Source organism: Micropterus dolomieu, linkage group LG16 (genome assembly GCF_021292245.1).
Source record: "Micropterus dolomieu isolate WLL.071019.BEF.003 ecotype Adirondacks linkage group LG16, ASM2129224v1, whole genome shotgun sequence".
Taxonomy (NCBI): Eukaryota; Metazoa; Chordata; class Actinopteri; order Centrarchiformes; family Centrarchidae; genus Micropterus; species Micropterus dolomieu.
Window position 1 is genome coordinate 5,268,650 of NC_060165.1, and position 17,229 is coordinate 5,285,878.

General features: G+C 42.3%; 1 protein-coding gene across 6 annotated transcripts in view; it reads left to right on the plus strand.

Moving 5' to 3' along the window:
• nav3 (neuron navigator 3) overlaps positions 1-17,229 on the plus strand; it is a 375,602-nt gene that overhangs the window by 219,413 nt on the left and 138,960 nt on the right. For all 6 annotated transcript variants that reach the window (XM_046072613.1, XM_046072614.1, XM_046072615.1 and 3 more), the window contains 2 exons: positions 13,320-13,437; positions 16,183-16,235. In XM_046072613.1, coding sequence (XP_045928569.1) covers positions 13,320-13,437; positions 16,183-16,235 — 171 coding nt within the window. The remainder of the gene's footprint in view (positions 1-13,319; positions 13,438-16,182; positions 16,236-17,229) is intronic.

Sequence of the window (17,229 nt, forward strand, 5' to 3'; positions counted from 1 at the left end):
GATTCACAGATGATGTCTTGAAGTTCATTCGTACCGACCCCCGACTGCTTTTTAGCAGCCAGCAGCTGCTCAAAAGGCAAATTCAGTTGATTTGGGTGCTGGATAAAGAGGCTGAGTTTTAGTGTAGTGGAGTCCTCTGCTGGTTGCTGTGTGGAAAACACAAGGCTGAAAAATCCCTGTAAAGCCTACCTCAGCCTTCCCTTAAAACTGGAGTAGATTTAACAGGAATTTCCACCTCACACCTTTCAACTGACTTGTGAACGCTGTATTTCAGGGAAGACAGAGTTCTGCATTTTTGTAGAACATAGCGTAGTATCATTTTTAATCCTGTGTCATCCAAATCACATGAGATGATTAAGCTGCACGGCTCATTTTTTAGGGTGCTATTTTAACATGTGTCCAGGGGCAGTTAGCCATCTTAGCCTCTCTAATAGTCTCAGCTATTCGTTAGTGCACAGTTATTGTACTCCCTGACATTATAGTACCTCATTTACACCTAGCACTAAAATACAATCTGGATAAGATAAACACATGTTGATGCCAAGTGTAAGTGCATGCAGAACGTATTGGGATTGGAATATAATTGGATCAGCCAGACCACATTTGGATGTCACCCAGGTGTAAATGCAATCTGTACAATGTGACCACATTCTTAAGAAGCGGACAGCAAATTGGAAAAGTCACCTCACTCTGCCTCTTTCTGCAATCTTAAGCAAGCCTGGCAAAAGCTACAAGTAGCTATAGCTAGCATGTCTTCCCTCCTACAAATTGATCTAGAAATGAATGCTGTCTGTTCGTGGCATTGCTTTCCTTGACCTGGTGCCCATCACGTCTGTAAGCCCTTTGGATTGAACACCATGGATTTTTAAAAGTGCTCTATAAATAAAGATTATTATTGTTATTATTATTATTATTGTTATTATTGAAAAGCCCACCAGCCCTGCCTCACTAATCTGCATATTGAGATCCGATCACAATACGGGCAGAATGGAGATTCTGAACACTAATAACATTTGAAGTGTGCTCAACTTCAGCTCCAAGTAAAGTGGAGTTATTCTTTAACAATAATTAAGATGGTTTCATGAAGCTATCTTTATACCTTCTCTATACCATATCAGGTAGAAATGTAATCACTTAACGCCAGAAACTTTTCTCTAGAAATGTCTAAACTGACAAATAAAGGAGACTGAATAATTTCGCTCTTTACAGCCAACCCCTTGAAATAAATGACAATTCAAGCATCATCATGTGTTATCATTGGAGCTAAAGGATTTGCTCATATTCTAAATGCGTAATGTAAAAAACAATCAACAGCTTAGCTGTCTGACCGCTTTGCTAAGTGGCCGGGCGTGGTGTCACTGTCCTGTCCTTGTCCTCAGAGAGGCTTGTTAATAAAAACCGGCCCAGGCTCCTGGCAGTCTGGCTGGAACCCAATCAAAAACCCATTAATCTAGCGATCTACATTAATTTGTTTCTCAACAAGCAGATGGCAGTCCCGTTGAAACCAAACAGACATGTGGTGTGTGCTGCATATAAATGGGCTTTTTACAAACAACAAAGGCCAGATAGGTCCAACGAGGCTGAGAACTGATCAAGATCGTAGCAGTTTGTGGGCCTCTGATAGCCTTGTGGGCTTACCATAAGCTTAAGAATGAGCATTTGTCTACAAAACTTCGCAAGACCTGATTACAATCCCCTTGTGTTCTCATGTATGTGTTCCATATAATTTGCATGTCATAAAAAGGACTACAAATAAAATCCATTTTCTCACCATTATTGTCGAGAGAGGGGCTCTGCCTCCAAAGAGCAAAAGCAACAGTTGCTGTGAGTGAAAGTGCTTCCAAATCAGGCTCAATTGGTGCCCAGTCTGTACTGTCAACCAACCACAACTAGTCAAACTCAGCAGCTGACTCATCTTGATTTAATGAACAGTAGGCCAGTCAAATGCTGTGAGGAAGTGTGACTAATCTGAACAGGCCAGCGGTGAGTCACACCAACAGAGATCATGTCCTCATGATTTGGTTTTTGTTGGAAGCAGTTGGGAGAATAATTCGAACCCTCTGGGGAAATGATAAGGATCTGTTTGTCTGTATCTGTAACCATATATTTCTGGCAGAGCTCCCCGCTGCAGCAGGGATAGCTAATGACACGGTAGCCTGTTTGCCTCTCCTGATTTATTTGTGACTTTTGGAGTAGGCGGAGCCTACAGAGGTCTGAAGGAATGATTACAGAGCTCCACAGCATCCCAGAATAGCCAGATGTCAGCCGGAAGCCCCAGGATGCTTGTTAAGGCCGGCATCCACCGTCCTCCAAGCAGGAAAAGTTTGTCCGCTATTCAACATAGGCCCTCAATTAGGGCTGTTACCACTATAGTGAGGTGATGTTGTGTGTTGCACAGTGATCTAAGCCTGTGGAAGTAGCTCATCTTGTGAGCTAGCAGATAAACAGCTAAATAACACAGGGCTCTCCACAGGCTCCTCTAAGAGTCTGAATGTCACACAAATATCTGTTGGCTATTTATAATAGCAGCCAGCGCTACACGTTGTTTATTTCTTATGCATTATCTCAACTGGCGAGAGTCGACCTGAGTCTGAGATGATAACTGTTTATTTTTAACATTTTTTTTGGCATTGTTTTTGGATAGAGGCTTTTGTGAAGCACAGAATGGGTGTGAGAGGGAGGTGAGAGGCGTGGGGAGCTCAAAATGTTTGTGAGGTTGTGCGTGGCTGCCGGTGTGTATGTATGAATGTGTGTGTCCTTCACCAACACCGTGGTGGTATTGTCTGGCTCACAGGCCACAGAGCCAGCGAGCCAGACGCTGCCTCACATGCTGCGGTTACCATGGTAAGGTGAGATACTGCTTCTGTCTGCGCGCAAAAAGTCTCATAAACCTTGCTGTGTGGATGCAAAGTGTCTGCACGTGTGTGACTACTTGAGCATCTGCTACATGTCCATATTTTAAAGGCAGAGATGATGGCTTGAACACACTGCTTTGGTTTAGTTTATTTATGGGATTTCAAGTATTTTTATCTCAGTAGTAAAACATACTGTAGAGGGAGCGACGTTAAATAACAGTGCTTAAATGAAATGATGAAAAAACTTAAGATATATGACTAGAGTTTATACATATGATCAAATATATCAAGTGTGACTATCAAGTGTCTTTATTTAGAGAACATAGTAGTTGCATGTAGATTTGTTGCTGGGGCAAAGCACTAACAATTAACCTACAGCCAGGACAATAACAGTAACAACAGAAAGAATTGGAGTTACCAGTGAGTTCTAAGATCAGTCAGAGTGTGAGTTTTTCACAGAAAATTACTTTGATTTCTATCTGATCACACCTTTATATTAGCAAAAGCTGAACTTAGACAAGGACAAGGGCTGTGTATTGTATCCCCCCTCTTTTTTTTATAGGTATTGTCGCAAACCTTTTAAATGTTATCATGTTGGCAAAACGGTAAGATCATGAAAACAAATATTTGTCGTATTCGCTCCTCTCCTCCCTCCACTTCTATTTCATTTTCACCAATTCACCTCTGTGTTTAACAGCTGTGCAAAACTGTCTTCTGGTTTGGGGTCAAGGCAGCTGGCAGAGGGAGGGAAGGGTGTTTGTTGTTTTACAATGCGTGTTTGGAGGTTGCATAAAATTACTCCTTCTCCCTCACAACATCTGATGGATTTTCATCATATAAACATGAACCAAGTGCTGCACTAATCTCTGTTTGTTGCTATAGTACAGGGAATCTCTCCTCCAGCGATGCTGCTTCATAATTTTTCATTGTGCAGGTTAGATGTCAGCAGGAAATTGATGCGGATAGTCCCAGCCATTGGGTTACATTGTACTGTATGTTTTAGTGGATAGCCATAATTTAGATGTGTCCTTCATGTGCCAGACTGGCTCTATGATAGAGAATGATAGGAGATATTTTAGCATTTTTCCTGGCAAAAAAAAGAACGGAAAGCTTCTACATGTAGTTGTTCCTGTGTGCTACCTTAAAATTGTGCTGCTTTGGCAAATAATTGTTTGTAAGTGGCACTTGTAACCACTGACAGTTATTCAAATTGGTCAACAAACACATCGGCCTGTCTTTTATTCCTCTCTGCCTGCTGCTGTCTATCTCGAAACTGCGTTGTGCTCATCTGTCTTCAAGCTGTTTTGGAGCTGTCAGTTCTTTCCCTGACCGTCCTCTCTCTCGCTTTTTTCCTCTCTTCACTCTTTGGCCTTCAATTCCCGCTGCGCTACGAGAGATCAGCACTAACTGACGTGTGCGAGCGCATCCAACATGGATTTTTGTGTCCAAACTCTCCAAGCCATGCAATTATGTCATTTTCTGCTCAGGATTTCCCCTGAAACAACAAAGTGGCTTGGCAGATTTGTGGCATGAGAAAACGATGACTGAATGTTTCAGTTTTTTTAGCAGCATGCGCTTCTCTCCTGTTATCTGCTGATCGGCATGAAGTCATGTGGTCAGTGCCAGCCTGGAAGTTAAAAGGTGCTGGTTTGAATCTTCCAGAATAGCTTGGAAAAACATTTTTAAAAAACAACTCACTTTGGTGCTGCAGCCACTCAAGTGCCCATGTGCAAGTCACCTGTGCGTCCAACCTCTTAGATGGAGCTGCTCAGTGACGTCATCAGTAGTATAAATGTATGCAGCTGGCTAAATACGCAACAGGACCTTGAAAGCAACATGCATGATTAATCAGTTTTCCTTGGAAAAAATAAGCCAAACAAACAGTGATGCCCACTTAGTAGGCTTTCAGGAAATGTTGAGTAAGACTTGGCTGCATAGTCAAAGGAGCTTTCTTTTGAAAGAAAAGAAAATGTGAACTGACGTGTTTTCATGAACCCCCTTTTTAGTTTGCATAAATTGATAATTCACTCTTATTCATTCTTATGTTTTATATCTGTTGCTGCATTCGATTTGTGTTTTTTATAAAGCTCCTTCATCATTCTTGTGAGTACAACTGGACAGATCTCCTCTCACCTCCAAATCCTCTAACCACACACCCAGACTTGGCTTTGATTGGCAGCTGGCATGGCAACAAAGGTGCTCCGCGCTCATCCAATTCGCATCCTCCAGATTGCAGGCCGCTTCTACCTCTTAAAATGATTGTGGAGAACACTGTCACGTAAATAAAGTTATTATTTTTGATCCCTCCTCACTTGTGCCAGGCCACAAGGAAACTTTGAATCCACGATTCGTATATTGCCAGAATAAACTCCCGACTTGGGTGTTTGTGAGATTGGAAGAAAAGCCATGTTGGAAAGCTGCCTGCTGCTATTACCACTGGATTAGGTGGGTTTGAAGGATTCCTGTTTATTCCACTCCCAGGACAAGATAATGATGGTTACAGGGGGAATAGAGATGCGTCAGACTTAACCCAGCAAACACCAAAAAGGGTTAGAAAGTGGAAATGGCTTCCAGGTGTTTCAATAATGTAGCTGGACACTGACAGTTGTACCTGTCCCTACAGGATTTTTACCAGAAATCTCGTGGTTATCTTTCATTAGGACCTCCTCCTCAGTGAACATACTGAAAGAGCAGATGCTCACAGTTGGAAATCTCCAGGATTAGGCAATCCATCTCTTCTGCTGACCCTAGAAATATGAGTTCAAGCTATATTTCTATTGAATGCACGGCTGTCCAGTTGCACTAGCTTTACTTTCAGAAAAGACAAACTTACAGCATGACCTTATTGCCACAATCCTCATTCACTGGCTCCCTGTTGCAAATTTACAAGGTACCACAAGGCTTTGAGCTGCAATATCACTTACCTATCTATCTATCTGTCTGCTAGGGCTGACCCCGAATAGTCGAAGATTCGATGCTTCGATGGGCAGAGCCTGATTCGACTGTCAATCTCACAGTCGAAGGTTCACAGCAGCCTTACGAAACAAGGATCATACGATTTTGGCAATATGGGGGTGCTCAACGTCTGATTTTACATAGAACTACTAGTTTTCTCCCAATAAGGTAAAATACAACCTGTTGAAATATAAATATCAACACAAATAAAAATGTGAAAAGAAAGAAGCTTTTAAATAGGCTGAAGTGCATGAATAAATCCAAAATTGTAACCCTAACCCTTAAGGAAGGGGGTCAGTGCTCATGTGTAGGCATAGCGTATATTCGTTTGTATGTGTGTGGTGGCAGGAGAGAACACTTGCTGAAGAAACAGAGCCCCAGCTTCACCGGTGTTGTGCCGACTGGTCCGCACCTCGCGGGACGTTCGGATCATTTATCAACAGTGCTGAACCACACACAGAATATCATATAGTTTATAAACAGTAGTTGAAATAGACCTGCGAGGAACCGCGACATGCATGCAGTTGTCGCACGCAAAACTCTGCACAAGAGCGGTGAATGGCAAGCGACCAGAGCAGAGAGAAAATGGTCAACAATAAGCCTCAGTTTAGCTGGAAATGCACAATGTAAGTTACATTGACTAATGAATATAGAGTCTACAGCTTCTCAAGATTAAAGCAGAGGAGGCTAAGCCTGTTTGGGATGTGGAAACATCACATCCACTGAGAATGGGCTTCTCAGTAAAGTACTATAAAATAAGACATCTTATGCCCAGCAGTTCAACTTTAGAAATAAATTGCCACATTCATAGATTCTGGGGTTAAAGATAATAATGACAAGTTTTTTTTATATGTCCTAAAACCTCTGTGGGTGGGACCTTTAACTTTTTTACAAAGGACATTTGCAGGAAATTTCTGAAGGTTGTGCAGCCAGGCATTAGCCACTTAGATACAAACCTGTACGCAGGAATAATTGCTCTTTGAACTTGTTTTACTTCTTTCCCTGACATCACCTGTCAGTTGAGCAGCACAGCCATTACACATTTTCTGTTGAGCTTGACTTTTAAGCGGGTATCTTTTTTTCCATACCACCCTCCATAAACTGTCTTGACAGCATGCCCCCATCCGATACTGGCTGTTCCCATCAGTCCCGATTCGTCATGACCCAGAGACAGAGGCAGAGGCAGAGAACCATGGAGGATGCTCCATCACATCACGGCTCCATCGATTCCACTGGCTCATCGCTCGTTTAGTTAATGCAGCTTTATGTTGTGTTTAATTACATTTAAGACCCGTGTGGGAGCGGCACCGGTGCCAAGTTGAGGTTTTCGAGTGAGTGTAGCCACAGAGGAGATGTCTTTCCTGGCTTGCCTGTTTCAAATAGTATTACACAGCTAAATGTCCTCCAAGTGATTGTGTATATACTGAAACCCCTTGAATGCAATTAAGTTCTTAATTTATTAGACAGCGTTGGAATGATGCCCTGATTAAAGAGCCCATACATTAACAGTCATTCAGTGGGAGTACATTAATAAATACAGGGGAACTACATTGACTCCTGCATGGTTGGACTTCGTCTCTGCTCCATCTCCTCTCACTCCAGCATCCCATCTTTCTCCTTTTGCCCAGCTCCCTCCAGAGGCTGAAGAGCACCACTGCAGTGCTCTGCCAATAATACCTGCGTAGCTGTAGTCACTGCATTGTGATCAGGACTGTTGAAGGCAGTTTATCTGCTCCGGGTTAAGAGCTGGCTGTTTGTTAGCGGCGTTTGGGATCCCTGGCGCTGAGTGGAGAGATCTGCAGAGGTAGCGAGGAAGAGAAGGGAGGGAAAGAGAAGACAGATACTTCATGTGCCATCAATAGAGGATAACATCACCACAGAGACTGGACTTCTGCTGATTGATACTGGCTGCCGAAAGAAAGAAAGAGGAAGGAGGGTGGGCAAGGGAAGGGGGATTCAATGTGTATGTTTGCTTGTGTATGAGTGGCTGGGGAATTTCTAGATTGTTTGTGTGTGTGTGCGTGCGCGAATGTGTGTGTGTGCGTGCGTGAGTGTTGTATCATCCAGCATGTGTGTCTCTATGATGTCAGCAGTCTCAGTCAGCACCACTGAAGGTGGCGTTACTGCTGATGTTTTGCCTCTGTCGTAGCGCCGGCTCTGCTTCCCAAAGCGATTGGGATTCAGAGAGGAGAGGCTAACGAGTGCAGGAGGCTGACAGACTGAACTCTGAGCGCCGCCGAGGAGTCATGAAGTGAGTGGATCAGTGAGTAGGCACTCACGCAGAGGCAGGAAGCAGGCGTCTTAAACCGCGTTTCTTTGATGTTTGTGCTTTGTCAGAAGGCTCAAAGAGCAGAGCAGAGCAGAGAGGACCAGAGGGCAAGAGGGGATGACAGGTGACAGATGTCCCGAGTAAGGCTCGAACCTAGGACATTGCGGATAGATCTTCAAGCTTCAGCATGTTTCAAAGCTGTTCTTACTTTTTTCTATCTGAACTTACAGCTGGGATGAGAAACAAGGAGACTTGTACATGCCCTGCGTCTTGCTTTCTTCCATTGTCTCCCCTCATCTTTTTGTCTGAGCTCTGTTGAAGTTGATTCTATCCAGGTTTCCACGCCTGCAGCAGAACATCTTTGATTGAGCAATGCATTATCACTTGGTAGGTTGCTGCAGATTAATTAAGATGACTTGCAATCTTTCAGTCCGGTTTAATTCCTGTGTTAAACAAAGAAATGTGAATCAATAGTGCAGACAGTTTATACAGCAATAAAATAAGGGGGTTTTGGCAAAAAACATTATTATGTCTCTGTGGAAGTGCTAAAAAGAGGTGTTTGCCAACATGATGAACGTTGCTTCCACAAGTTGACATATTTCAGTTTAAAACCGAATTTTGGAGCACACACTGTTCCAAAGTGGGTGGGTTGGACCAAAACAAACAAAGAATGTGACTCAGCGTTATTGTGAGCGGTCATAAAGTCATTCTTCTCCAAAGTGAATACATTCCAGCAACTGCGGCTTTTCAGTAAAAAAGTGAACAGGGATTGAATAACTTTGTCCACCTTCTGCTACACAACAGTGTGAAAATAGGCGGTTTCCCAAGCAGTTGGAAGTAACTTTTTAGTTAAGTTTTTAGTTTGATTGTATATTATCAACACTCTTGTTTTTGCAGGCTTTCGTGAAGCTGTCATATCAGCAGAATCCATAAGCACTCTAGCAATTTTTGTAGTGAAAAAGTAAACCTGCTCAACCTTTGCTGGTGCAGCGGGTTTTTTGGTCCCAGAATCTCAATTTGAGCCTGGCAGGAAGAAAGATGTTCCGCCATGGCTGTCTGCGGAAATTTGTATCAAACGCACCCTCCGCAGTGGGATCTCTCTCCTAGTTCATTCCACAGGTGCTGTCTGGGTCTTACTGAGAGGGGCCTGGAAGGAAATCTTAGAAAGTTTTGTGACGAGAGGAAAAACTCTCTGTTATTTTATGGTACATAGAACTGATTGGGGTGCTTGAACTTCATGTGTAAGAAATGGAACCATTTGTACCCAAATAACCTGATTCTTTTAGAACATGGCTGCGTCTGAAGAACCAAGCACTTGGGGGCCAATCTTATAGGGTATCCTACTCAGATTTATCAGATGTCCAGCATGCTTAGCAGTCCCTTTCATTGCAGCTCACTCAACTCTTTATTTCATCATGGGGCTTCTGTTAAAAAATACAGAAAAAAAGGCAAAAATCAGTCACTGAGTGGTGTTGGAGTCCAAGGCCAGAGTCCAGTTTAATTATTAAATACCTTGAGACGCTCGTTTGATCAATTGTAGATTGGGATTTGGAGGATTTATCCCAGTCAGCAAGACAAGTGTTTGCACAGAGCATGATTTTGTGTGATTGTCAGCCTGTGTAGCTGAATTGTCTTGCTGTGGTAAACGCTGCTGATTTACCACTTCATAGAGCATAAAACAAACTCTCCAAATCAAATGCAAATACTGTCTGACCTCCAGGCTTGATAGGTAGTGTCATGCCCTGGAAATGTGTGTTTATTGGAATCATATCCCTCCAGGAGCTGCAGCAGATGCCGAGGCAGCTGGCTATTTTAGCCACGAATTCACCCAAATTGAATTCATCCGCTGGGTATCTGGATCGCTCCCTCCCTCCTCTTCTCACTTGTTCTGTCCACAAGTGTTGAGGAAGTGATTGAAAGGCGTTTCTGTTTTCCCAGAAACATTAAGTGCCCACCTGTTTTATGCGCATTTTCAATTTGCGCCTTAAAAACCTGAGTGGAAATGCAATTTTTCCTCTTCCCTCTGGAGAAGGAGTTGTAGATAAAAGCAAAATGCAAAAAAGTGTAATGGAAACTGACTTTGTGACTGTATATGTGTGTATAAGCGTGTGATTTATTTGTCACTTGTCACTGAAGACATGAAACAAATTTCCATTATGTTTCCCACATCATTTTTGTTCCCGTTTTGATGGACGCTCTTTTAATTGCATCATCTTGTCGCACCCTCTTCTTCTGCAAAGGTTAAACAATGTTACAGATCAAACCCTTCTTCTCGTCTTCCTCCCAGGGAGGAAGTTTGTAGATGTCAGCTGGAGCAGCAAATGCACTTCTTAATTTCTCTCTTTTTCACACACACTTTCTCCATCCTCCTGCTTTCCTGTTTGTTTACTTGCCCCCCGATGGGATGTGGTCAGCTTTTGCGGTGTGTGTTTTTCTGTGTGTCAGTGAGCCCTGTGTGGGTTCATTTATGTGCCTTTTGTTGCAACGCCGGTTTTAGTGGCTGTGTGTGTGTATTTAAATGTGTGTGTTTCCCTGTGACGGCTCTCATTTTTTCGGGTTTGCGCTTTACGACTTCTCATCATGGAGAAAGTCGCTGACGGAAACCGCACATCGATGCGAACTTCTGAGAGGCGGCCTCTTTAAAGGAGCCAAATGTCTCTCTTCCAAGAAAAAGAAAAGAGCGGGAGAGAAATGTTTTTAATTGAATGCGGTGTGTGAGGTAAACGAGCGGAAAAAGGGATTATTTCAGTTTTATGAGGGAATTCCTTGGGAAATGTCGACCATTCGAGATTCTGAGAAGCCTGTTCTAGTCACAAAAACTTAAGAAATTTGAAAACATGGTTAGGTCCTGTGACTTAATTGACTGACAGGAAGCATAGCTAATAAACACCACAAGAGATACAAAAAATACATCATAACCACTTTAATATGAACTTTACATCTGAATTTACTCAACTTTGACATTAAGGGGACACACCCTCATCGAAGATCGTACATTTCTGAGGGATTTTAACCGTTCACAGTCCTTTAAGGTGTTTTTTAATCTGGGGATAACAAGAAAAGTTTTAACCAGCATTGCAGCAGTTAGTGTCTTTATATGGGCTGGTACAGATAAAAAAAAAAATGTTTTGGTCCCAGAATCTCAATTTGAACCTAGCAGGAAGAAAGACACTCCTCCGTGGCTGTCTGCGGAAATTTGTATCAAATGCACCCTTCCTTGGGAACTATTTTCTAGTTGATGTAAGTCCTCAGGTGCTGTCTGGGTCTTAGTGAGTGGGGTCTGGAAGGAAATCTTAGAAAGTTTGGTGATTAGAGGAAAAAAATAATACATGGGTGAAGTTTTACGGGACAGAAAACTGCTGGGGGCGCTTGAACCAGTATTTCTGGCATAGAGGAAAGCCCTAAAACACTCACAACTTCTTTGATCCTCACATTCATGTGTGGAAAAAAATCAAACTATTTGTACACAAAATAAGCTGTTTCTTTTAGTACATGTCTATGTTCGTGGGACCAAGCACTTGGAGGCCAAATGCAACTCGTGTCTTTGGTCTTCGGGCCCTGGTGAAACCGCAGCAGCTGTTGAGAGCAGTCCGTCTCTTGACAGACAAAGCGTTGCTTATCGTTCGGCTTATGAGCTCTAATGAAAGACGAAGCGGCCGTTAAGAGGTTTAGGTGACAATACAAAAGATTATCAGACATGCTGCTCTTCCGGGTTTAGAAAGTGAATCCACCTGTTAAAGCAAACCTCTTAATTAAGGTAAAAGTAATTCATTTAAAATCATAGAAAGATTCCATTTCTTGTGCAAGGTTTGCTTTCTGGTCAAATATTTGCTCTTCTATTTAATTTTTATCTGTATTTGCGTTGTCCAATGTGCTCTGTAAAGGAATTTGTGGTCCAGCAGATGTGTGAAAGATTGTGCGTTGTCTTTCACTTGAGGACTGTCGGTGCAGGCTGTGTTTGCCGGGATCATTTACAAATCCCCTGGAGAAAGATCATAAAGTGTAGTTCTCCGTGCCAAAGCTTGATGAAATATTTGTGTTTGAGTAGTGGAGATGTGCAGGGAACCCGGGTGTTTGGACAGCACTGCCTGGTAGGACATTTAGCGCTGCGCTGAAGAGAAGACTGAGAGGCAGAGCAGCGTGCTGTTAGGATAGGCAGCATGAAGAAGAAGTCAACACTTGTTTCGTGTGGTCAGAGGTTAGAGATGACTATAAGGCTAAAGTGGCCTTCAGGGGCAAAGTCAAGAACTCCCCTTTCCTCCCTTTACGCTGTAAATGTACAGTTTGTTTTGGGGTTTATCTTAGCTTCTCCAACACCAACACATCAGCCCTTTTTGTTTTCTTACTCTGTCTCAATATTTTCTCTGAAGTGCCTTTTGACAGTAAATGCATAGTTTTTGTAGTTTTGGGGAGTTTGGAACTCAGACTCTCCATTAAGTGATGAGGACGTTAAAGTCATCCATGTTTGTGGTTTCATTACTCAACTTATGTAATGAATAAAATGCTCTTTGGCAGCCACAATGCTTGGTTCATGTCAGCTACTTATTATATAAGAGGAAACATAGACATCAAAAAGTCACATAAAGTCACGTACATTGACTCTTTGCTGCTTACAATTACAGATCTGTATCCATGGCCCCTTTAGTGAATAAACTGATGGGGAAAATTACTCCAATTTAACCAATTTTGCCTTTATTGAACAGCTTTTGAATGTGTGTACTTAATGCGCATAAAGGTACTTGGGTGGAAAAATAGCTGTTCGTTATAATGAAATCAGAATTTGAATGCTCAAATGGACTCTTGGTCCAACACATTCATGTTCAAAGGATGTAATTTTTATTTTTTATTTTATTGATGCGAAATGGAATATCTCTACAGAGCAACAGAAGGTATTTCCGCATCTACGGCATTCTTAGATTTAGCTCTCATCAGATAGCAGGCTTTCGCAGGTAGATGGGGTTGCCAGTGGTAGAACATAGCCGAGGATCCTCTCAGATCATAATATTATTAACAACATTGAACTTTTAGTAATGCTCATTCCATGCTGCCACTGACATATTGTGTGCTGATAATGTTGCTGTCATGTAAATGTTTTAACGAATAGGTCTAACTTAATGGCCAATCTGCTGGATCCAAATCTGTAAAACCTGTAAAACCTGTTAGGCACACACACACACACACCTCCTCTCGGTCTCTGTTTCTCACACACACGGACTGAGTGTTTTCTTCTGTCTTTGCAGATTTACACAGACTGGGCCAATCATTACCTGGCCAAGTCCGGCTGTCAGCGCCTCATCAAGGACCTGAGCCAGGACGTCACCGATGGAGTCCTGCTGGCACAGATCATCCAGATCATAGGTAGGCATCTACAGACACACACACACACACAGACACACACACACACACACACATCTACTGTAGCTACTCTCTATTATCTACTGCTATGTCTATTATGTAATCTGCATGATAATCATGACGGAACAGAAACGTCGACCTCGGTTACAAAGCAGTTAGAATGTCTTACTTTGGGTATAACTTTCAGTGTGTGAGAAAAATATGTATAAAGCAAAGATGAACAGATCTACGTCTTATCAGCAGAAACAAAACACTGCGTGTGTTTATAATTCATTCTGTCTGGTAGATGAAGCGACCACCCACACACACACACACACACACACACAAACACACACACACACACACACACTCTCTATATTTGGTCTTTGTTGTGGTGAGTTAAAGGCAAGCTGTTCCTCTGTCTGAAATTTGGGCCAAATCGCAGCAGCCCTCCCTTGTATTGGGTGTTTGGGTGAGCTACAGCAGGAGAGATCTATGGCTCTGACACCCAGGGGTGCAGGGGCATGGGTCTCCCATTGGATTCCAGAGAGAATGTACTTCTATTTCTCTCTCTCTCTCTCTCCCCTTCGCTTTTTATGTCTCAATGTCTTTCTTCCTTTCTGGCGCTCTCGTTCTCTTCGTCCCGCTCTGTCTGTCACACTCTCACAGTTGAACGTTTTTTAGGTCTCTCTTCCTTGTGTCTTTCATTTTGGTCTCTAATCTAACGTTCTCTTCTTCTCCTGTTTTCCCCAGCCCTTGCTCTAATCAGTGTTGGGCAGTGACACATTACTGACTAATTACTATTACGATAGTAATGTGATTATCCTTTTCAACAAAGTTGGTAGTGTAAGGGAGTACAGTGAAAAGGCAGTAATAGCATTACAGTTACTAATCTCAGAAACACTCCACTTTGTTATTTGGAGAGGTTTTTGGAGAGATGGTCTTGTGGACAGACTGGTCAGGTCAGGGATGTGTTAGCTTGGTGCAGCAGCTAGAGGTGGGGGGAGGCGACTATCCTACGTCAAAAGAGTAACTTATTTACACGTTGCTTCCTCTTAGCTGGCTGCCAAGTCGATTGTAAGCCTAAGATTCGCCTCACCAGAAAGTCTACAGCACACGCATGCTGATCTGTTATAACTACGTTGGCTGTCAAACAGGCACAGGATCACACATTTTTTGGTAAGTTCGGTGCACGTGTACAGCCTGTGTGATCATGAATTTTAGGCTGCACGACGATGGGCTGGGCGCTGATGAAATACAGGACATGTAGACTCTCCATGCCACACAGATTTGGAAAGTATAATCTGGGTTTTAGGCATTTCCCTACTTCACCCTACTTCCTCCTTTGCTGCCGTCGACAGTCACTAGAGGTCACTACCACAATAAACGTCAATATGGGTTGTAAAAACGAGCAGCACAAACAAACTATTTGGTCGTTTTTCTGGGGAAGACAGGCTGTTACTTTCACCTGACAAGGACCTCTTCTGCCCGGGCAAATTACTGATAGTTGTCTCAGAAGCAAAGGCGAAAATGCAAAATCTGTTAGGAAAGATCTCAGGGAGAATGGATGGATCAACATAGTGAATTTGTGATTTTTGATATTGAGCTATATAAATAACATTGACTTGGTACTTTTCAATCTTCCCATCCGGCGAATGTTGATGTCATTAAACTATAATGACAGTATTTCCCATTACCATAAACAAGTATGTTTTAATCAAACCCTAACCAGAGAGGTGGGATATAAGAAAACAGTCATATCAATAATTTTTGCATCAGTCATATGCATTGTTGTAAGCACTGCCGATAGAGACATCAGATCGGAAAATGTAATTTGCATTGTTTATGGAAGAAGGACAATGACAGACTAGTTTTAAGGAGTTGTCATAAGCCTAGATTCAGGATTCACCTGGTTTTGTTGAAAGTTACACGCCGTGTGAACCCCGTATCTTCACTGTGAGGATGGGACCTCTGGAGGGCTGCATGGAGTCGCGGAGGCGAAGCTAGTCAATGGTCTGTAAATGCCTCCAAACTGAGTGCTTACTGAACTGAATTACTGAAGTAATAATCACACAGTAGTGAACAGTGAGTAATTCATTACTTTTTTGTTGTAACTCTCAGTTCTCTTACACAATTGTATCTGTGTCTTGTCAGACACATTTCTCTCACACATTGTGTTCTTCTTACATCTACTGTTGTTGTTCTCTCTCTCGCTTTATTTTTCTTTGTGTCTCCATCACTGTTCTGAACTTTTTCTGTTTCTGGGTCTCCCTCTCCCTCTGTTTATCACATGCACACAAACACATTTTCCTCTCTTACATATGCCGTTTTTTTCACTGATGCTGTCTGTGTCCCTAAATCTCTCATTATTTTCAACCCCTGTCTGACTTCCTTTCTCTCTCTCTCTCTCTCTCTCTCTCTCTCTCTCTCTCTCTCTCTCTCTCTCTCTCTCTCTGTCTCTGTTGGATTGAAACTTTACCCTCCCTGCTCGCCCCAACAGACAATGAGGCCAAGCTGGCCTGTCAGTAATTCTCTGGCGGCAGCTGACGAATTAGGCAGCTTTGCTTCCCAGACCTTTCCTGCGTCGCTCTGCGTCTCAACAAACACACACTCATGCATGCACATACACACTCCCTCTCCAATGCAAACCTCAGCAACGGTTTCCTGATGGATATGTACACCTGAACTCAAAAGTCATTGGACGTCAGGATGGGAAAGTTCAGTATGGGACGACAGTAAAAACCTTTCTTCATTTGCTTTCTCACGCAGCGAATGAGAAGGTGGAGGACATCAATGGCAGCCCCAGAAGCCAGTCGCAAATGGTGAGTGTTTCAGCCTAACTTTTATATCCTTAACTTCACCCATCCTTTAATGCAATGTCACATGACTGGGGATTATGTTTATGAGGAATATTTATCTGAAGCACTGACTTGTAACTGTTCTGCTGTTATGTTGTAATAAAGTTTTACATTTGTAGTTTTATACTGAAACGGACAGAGAGCAACAGTAAAATAAATTACAATTCCTAGATTACAGGGACAGCCAGTGTGGTAATGCAGAGATCACACAACATTTTACAGCATTCAGGTGATGCTGTCATCCACTGACAACAGCACAACATCCCTTTACCGTCTATATTACAAACCTGTGACTGAAAATGCATACCTCAATCTCCTGTTAAAAGCTGTGAAGTAAAAAAAAAAAGATCCAATTTCAGTAGCCAAAACTCTGATATCAGTCTTCCAAACTTGTTCTCAGTGTTCTGTTTTGAATTTGCTGATGAAGAGATGAGAAAATGAGATGTTTCATACAGTTTCATACATTACTCTAGTGGTGGAAAGTAACTTTGTATATTTATTTATGTCTGGACACTTGTTGCTACTTTATACTGCTCGAGAGAAATATTGTATTCTTTACTCCACTACAGGTGACAGATGTCGTGACATGTTACTTTTCAGATTTAGATAATAAAACACAATGCAGTGTAAGGCCAGTGGCTCCCAACCTGTCTGGCTTGTGAGTGTGTTTACTTAAGGCACCATGTCACATACCAGGGGTCTACGAGTGGTTAGCAGTTCCAAGAAAGAGAGAATTTGCCCTCTAAACTTGTCAGTTTCTTTTAAATTAAATATTTGAGGCACGAATTTGTCAAATTATTCAATATTTCACAAAGATTACTCACCTGGGCCACAATAAGTGTACTTATACTAATACTTATATTAATACTTTCAAGTATATTATAATACCTATGTATTTTTTCTTAATTATGAGTTTGAATATATGTAGTTCTTGTAATGGAGTATTTTTACATTGTTT